Source organism: Cynara cardunculus (assembly GCF_001531365.2).
Source record: "Cynara cardunculus var. scolymus isolate 2C chromosome LG 12, CcrdV1, whole genome shotgun sequence".
Taxonomy (NCBI): Eukaryota; Viridiplantae; Streptophyta; class Magnoliopsida; order Asterales; family Asteraceae; genus Cynara; species Cynara cardunculus.
In genome coordinates this window covers 11,552,211-11,558,638 of record NC_037539.1, presented here as the reverse complement: position 1 = coordinate 11,558,638, position 6,428 = coordinate 11,552,211, and the positions used below count along the sequence as shown (strand labels likewise).

At 36.0% G+C, this 6,428-nt stretch overlaps 1 protein-coding gene across 1 annotated transcript; it reads left to right on the top strand.

Moving 5' to 3' along the window:
• Positions 1–364: 364 nt before the first annotated feature.
• On the top strand, positions 365–5,826 carry LOC112523407 (protein gamma response 1). Its single transcript, XM_025132998.1, has 4 exons — positions 365–435; positions 1,519–1,595; positions 2,693–4,037; positions 4,970–5,826. The coding sequence occupies exons 3-4, from the start codon at positions 2,693–2,695 to the stop codon at positions 5,629–5,631; spliced, it is 2,007 nt and encodes a 668-aa protein (XP_024988766.1). The 5' UTR covers positions 365–435; positions 1,519–1,595; the 3' UTR covers positions 5,632–5,826.
• Positions 5,827–6,428: the final 602 nt, after the last annotated feature.

Genomic DNA, 6,428 nt, shown 5'->3' with positions numbered 1-6,428 from the left:
TTCGAATGTACATTTGGACGACAATCAAAATATCACCGATGATACAAGAATCAAAGGAGCCATATCTACCATCAAGTACCATTATACTCTAAGACTTTTCACAAATTCCCAATTATAGGGTTAGGAGTCAGATGACCGGAATTTGATCGAGAACAAGATGTTAATCCCTGTACCCATTAGGGTCCGAGCCAGGGCCGAAGGCTATTATTAAAAACCGGGTGAGGGATTACAAAACCCATCCCATACCGTTGAATTGTAATCAATTATTGGGAAGGGAAGGGCATATTCGTAATTATCCGTTTCCATTTACATTTTTCAATATTCCCTCCTATCACACACCTACAATCGAACATTTCCCTCTCATCTTTCACTTCCTTAGCATACTCCGGCTGCCGGAGATCTTGCCTCTGCTGCTCCTCCGGTCACCGATCAACCGTAAGTACCAACTCTAATCTCAACTAGCTTTCATTATCAACAAAAGCAAATGCACACACTGACACACATATGGTCCTAGTTACGAAAAGCGGAACTAACTATTATAGGCCAGCAGATAAAGGTGAAGCTACCTCCACATTTCAATTCTTGGGGGGTAAGGAGGTTGATCTTAGAGAAATCGCTACTGTTAACTAAAATGGAAGCTTGAAATTTATCCAAGTAAAATTTCAATTCAGGTCTTAATGTCTTAATTTAGGTCTAATCTGAACTTATCATTTGTATAACTATTCTTCACCTAATAGAATTTAGTATGTATGTCGCTTCTGATGTTTCTTGGGTTTAATACGATTTTAATATTCAATGACCTGGTGGATGTATGATCAATGAGGAATTTAAGGACATTTTTCTTGTTTCACCGTGGTTAGTTTCAACCATGTTAGAGATATTGAAACAGTAATTATTTTAGAATATCAAGTTTTTGATGTCTTTTCAACCTTATTTAGTGGTATGTTAAGTTGATTTATATGTTTGGATGTGTTTATAAGTTGTCAAATTTGTGAAGGCTGTAATTGCGTAAGGCACAGGAGTACTGATAATCTGTTTTGACACATTTTTTCTCTTGATGTTTGCGGGCTTAATTTAGTGTTGGACTTCAGATTCAATAAATATCAGTTTATTGAGATTCAACTGTTCACTATGGTACCTATCTCTTCGTCTCTCAACCTCACTAACTCTTCAACGATCCCCTTTCAACTGGAATAAAATACTAAGGATATACTCCTAATTCATCTTAAGATAATAAAATTCCATAAAAAAGGAAGATTGGATTACATACTTTATGCTAGTAAGACCAGCATTCTAGAATGAGCTTGATCAACCTCCCTTACATTTATCGTTATTGACGAGAGCATTTAGCACACCATCTAAAGTTTAAATCTATCTTTGATCCTAGAAGTCCATTAGGAGCAGCGCATTGCATTGCATGAGAACACAAAACCTTTGTGTTCTGGACTTTCAGCTACTATTGCACTTGGTGTATAAGTAATTTTTGTTTTACATGTTTCTCATGTATATTTGTGTCAGGCAGGAGGAAACAGCTCTGCATTTAGCAAAATTTGTTGAGAAGGGTGTCGAAGTCAAGCCCACTGGGGGAAGGAAAGGTTAATAACATAGTTGTAGTCCTGATTTTTTGTTGTTGCATATTTACTGACAAATGAATGTGACCAAAGTAGAGAGCTATGGTACTGAAGTAGACCCACAACCCCAAAATGATTATTTGGTGTTACATCCACACAAGTAGCATTCAAATTTAGGCCACCTGATGAAATCTGTTACCTAACGTGCTAGCTTTTCCATACAAGCTAGTTGATTTCTGGGAACTGGTTAATATTTTTTTTAATATTGCTAAAAGGTCAATTTGCGGATCAAGAAAAACACATGCCTTCTAGAGAACCAAATACGAGTCTGAGGTGTAGAAAATAACAGAGAGTGAATGAGCTTTGGAAATATGCAAGTATTATACAAAAGGTGAAGAATCAGATCTGAAACATCAACCAAGTATATAGAGACTTGATGTACCTTTTTAGATACGTCACTTAGTAATTAAGTACCAGACGGATGATGTTCCTCATTTCTTGCACATAGTTATTAAGTACAATAGTCATGTTGCTTCATTGAGAAGTTCTGATGTGACTAGTAATGGAAGCTTGACAAGCAATCTGTTTATTTGTCATGGCATAGACTTTCTTCTGCTGGGTAACTTGTTACACCAGTAGGCCGAGTTTCTTATTGAGTTTTTGCTTCTCCTGTTCAGTTACAATTCCTCCTATCTACTTCTTGTGTTCATGAAAGAGGAATCAAATATTTCTGTAGGATTAGTTATTGTGACTGCATGAGGACTAATCAACATCCAGCTTGAGGGGTAATGTTCTAAGGATGTAATATTGCTAACAGGGAAATTGGTAATACCAGTGTTAGCAGGTGGGTAAATTCTTGTATATTTGGTTATTAGGAAAGTCGGTTTGTGAGTTGTCACACTAGGAAGCACTTTTCAAGCTTATATGTGTTGGCATATATATTACAGTTCTTAGTATGGTGCAAATACAAAAAAAATTATCTGATCTATGGAGAACTCTGTTATTGTTTTTTTTTTCACAACTACTTGAATGTTTTACCAACAAAGTAGTCACCAAAAGCCATTTATCCAGGTCATATATGTAACTTGCACATATTTACATTGTTCTTATGACATCCACAGATGGAAGAGGATCCGCGAACGTCTCCAGAACTAGCTTATCATGTTGATGGTACAGATACAGAGTATATATCAGGACTTAGTACTTTATTGGCTGCCACAATCCAGGAAACAAAAGAAAGTGTTTCTCAGATAGAATATCTGTTCTGCAAGCAATTATTTCCAGATTTTCAATCAAAATTGAAAAAGATATATTCTGAAGCAAAGAAGGCTGCAGAAGATGAATGGAGGAAGAAGGAAAATGATTTGATGGTTCAAGTGAAAACACTCCAATCTGAAAAGCAGAAGGTTTTTGAAGAAAACCAGGTTCTAAAGATGGAGAACAGCAAGGTAAAGAAATTTCCAAGACCACCATTCAAGCATGCTAATGATATTGAGGAGGAGCTGAAAAGAAAGACTAAAGAGGTAGCTGAGAAAAGAGAATTACAACAGACCTTACGTGAATTTCTTGATTCAAAGGCCTCCATGGTATATGACAATGAAAAGAGACTGAAGGAGCTTGAAGAGGAAAATAGCTTGCTTCGAGAGAAAACTCATGTACATGATCTTGAGGTCGAGGAGTTAAAATTGAAGCTGAGAAGCAAGTATATGATAATCGAAGAGAAAGAGGAATCAAATTGTAAGCTACTCCAGTTAGTTCAGTCAAAGGTCTTGCTCATAGAGCAGAAAGACCAACAATTAAAAGATAAAGATGATAAAATGAATAACCTTTTCACGAAGCTTCACACTTTAGAGAAAAATTTTGATGAGATGCAGGAGGAACTTAGAGAAAAGACTAAGGAAGTACATACAAAAAAGGAGTTTCAAGAAACATTGCTCATAAAATTGAAAACACAAGCCTTGGAGATTTTGAAGACTAGACAGCTTCTAGATAACTGTGAAATGGAGAATAGAGTACTTACAGATCAACTACGAATTCAGGAGGATAATTGTAAAAGGCAACAACAGCTGATCGAACAGAATGGTTCCAACAATTCAGAGTTGATGAAGACCAGACATGACATGGAAGAGCTTCAAAAGGAGAACAAATTGCTTATTGTCAAATTAAAAGGCTTGGAGGAGGAAGTTGATAAGCTTCAAGTGAATCTCAGAGAGAGGAGCAACGAGTCAACTGAAGGAATGGAATTGCATGGGAAATTGCTTCAGCAAATTGAAGGCAAGAACAGTGAGATAATGATGGAGAAGCAGAAAAGAAGGGAAGTCATAGATGCTTATAAGAAGCTCAAATCTCAGTACAACTATTTATGCTCAAAGTCAGGCCTAACTCAAGAGAATATGCTTGACAGCACCAGCACAAAAGTTAATAAAGACCCGTTAGTCCATGATCAGAATATATTGAATTCACCTGGTAATCCTTCTTAATTTTTTTCTTTTTTTGGTTTTGTCCTCATTATGTTCTTAATTAGGTTAATTGCCAAAAACACATACATATTATCAAACCAAATATGACAATTCGACAAATGACAATGACAGAACAATTTGACAAATATTTGTTTTTCAAAATTCACTAAAAAACCTTTTGATGTAGGATTACATGTGTGTCATGCTGGAATGCTTCTTTAATTGGAGAACGGAGATTAATATATTCGTTGGATTGGCTGAAGTTATAACACATTTTTAAATTGGTGAATGACTTATCCGATATTTATCTTTTTGATAAATGACCCTTACTAATTTTCCCCGTCTCATGAAGGTTGCAACGATGTTCCATAAGGATTGCAAGATTCCTTTTCTGGAAAAGTTAACCTAAAATTGCATATGTTCATTGTCTTGTCCTCAATATTCTCATATTTTTGTTATTATCAAAAGCTTTTCTGGACATTTCTGTAATAGCCAAATACTTTTCCTACAACATGTGTTAAGTCAAACATTGCAAGATTCATGGGATGATAATAGTTCTTTGGTGGTAATGAGACCACTAATGTGCAATTTGAAAACAAGTCTGACCCTTTTTTGGAGAATGCATATGCACAATGTTTAATAAACCTGCCCCACCCTGGCTTGTTGAACCATTACCTTGCTAACTGGATTGGGTCAAGTCTGTAAGTTATTCATAGTGTTCTTGTACCCTTTATTTTTGAAATATTTTCGTTCTCAATTATTTTGTTTTAGCTTTTGAATGAACTGTTTATTTTTCTTTATGTTCTGTGTATTACTATTTAAAGGTTTTTCTTTATGTCTGCAATATGGTTACTATTATGTCTGCAATATTGTTACCATGTAAATGTTTTCCTTGTGCATTTATCAATAGCTAACGTCTCTTCTCATCTGTCATTACAGACGTGGGTGGGAAGTCTCTGAATACGCCAATGGCTGATTGGGAAACAACTAACCAGAACATAAACCAACAAAACTCCGAAGACAACAAAGAAATTAGATTGATACATGGATCAAGCTCGGGTTCCCCTCTTGTAGCTCAACCTGACAGCAACCAAAAGACAACCTTGCGGTCAGGAACAAAACGTCCCATTTCTCATTGGAGAGACATGAGGCCTACAAAAAACAGAAATGGAGCAGACCTACATGATGATTTTCTCGATACTCCATTGGAGAACATCAAAGAAGACTTGAAAAAAGGTGCAAAGGAAGAAGAGATTCATCATCTTCCAGGTACGGTTCCTAAAGACATGAATTTCGACAGCTCTGATGATGAAACACAGGATTTAAGCACTGCTGACGGTGGTCTACGAAGGTCCGAGAAGAAAAGTTTTAAGTATGTTGAACCAGTAAGAAAGAAAGCCGAGAGGGCTAATCTGAAGGGAGTTGAATGCAAGCAGTGCAAAAAATTCTATGATGCTGTTCTTCCTGATGGCAGTGGGGACAACAATAAGCAGAATCTACGTTGTGAGCACCACGAGGGTGTTTCCAGGCATCGATACAGGTTTGCACCTCCCTCAACTCCTGAAGGTTTTTGGAATATTGGATTTGAATCTGAAATGTGAGTCGCCTCTTGAATCGTAGATTGGCCATATTTGATAATGAGATCAGATTGAACTTATTCTATTCAATCTGAAGGTTACTGATTCAAACCACAGATGCTATGACTCCTTTCAGAACTTTTAGGAACTTAGTCATCCTTGTCATTTTCATTTTTCCAAAATTGGGATTTTCTTCAACTTTGCTTTATTAGAGTTAGAACATTGTGTTGATAATTACATGTAGCAAAATTTATCAGACTCACATACATCAGCATGCATAGCAGATGCGAGGTCGATTATTCTTTGCATTTCGAGGCTTTTCTAGCATGAATTTTTGATGGATCTTTTGGATTTTCAGTTTTCGCATTGTCAACATTCAAATTCCTTACTTTCTTTCAAAATTTATCTTGATTCATTTCTTGCCTAACATACATACTTTATGTGCGTATTTATGTCTGTATGTGTGTATATAGACAGAGTTAGGAGCGTGTGAAAATTTTACCTTTTGTGAGAACCTCCCCAAGCCTTTGGAAGAAATTTTTTTTGATTGAAAGGCTTACAAAAATGCGGTGGCTGTTTCGTAATAAACGTAAAGTTCAAGTGACATGGCTGTAAAGGAGGTCGAATGTTCACATGCTAAACACACTGACACTTTACATACATTTAACTTGAAAATGTTAGCATACATTAACATGAAAATGACAAGTTAACATGACATTAACTCACCCTAACATGAAAATGTTAAACATAACCTATCATACGATAAAATACCTTAAAAATGTTCAACATATCTTAGCATAATTTACCATACCTTCACAAGA

What these genes read in the sequence shown, in the direction of transcription:
- LOC112523407 (XM_025132998.1), top strand. Translation starts at nt 2,693, where the DNA reads ATGGAAGAGGATCCGCGAACGTCTCCAGAACTAGCTTATCATGTTGAT. An exon ending in GAATATATTGAATTCACCTG is followed by an intron (nt 4,038 to 4,969) that starts GTAATCCTTCTT and finishes CTGTCATTACAG; the next exon opens with ACGTGGGTGGGAAGTCTCTG.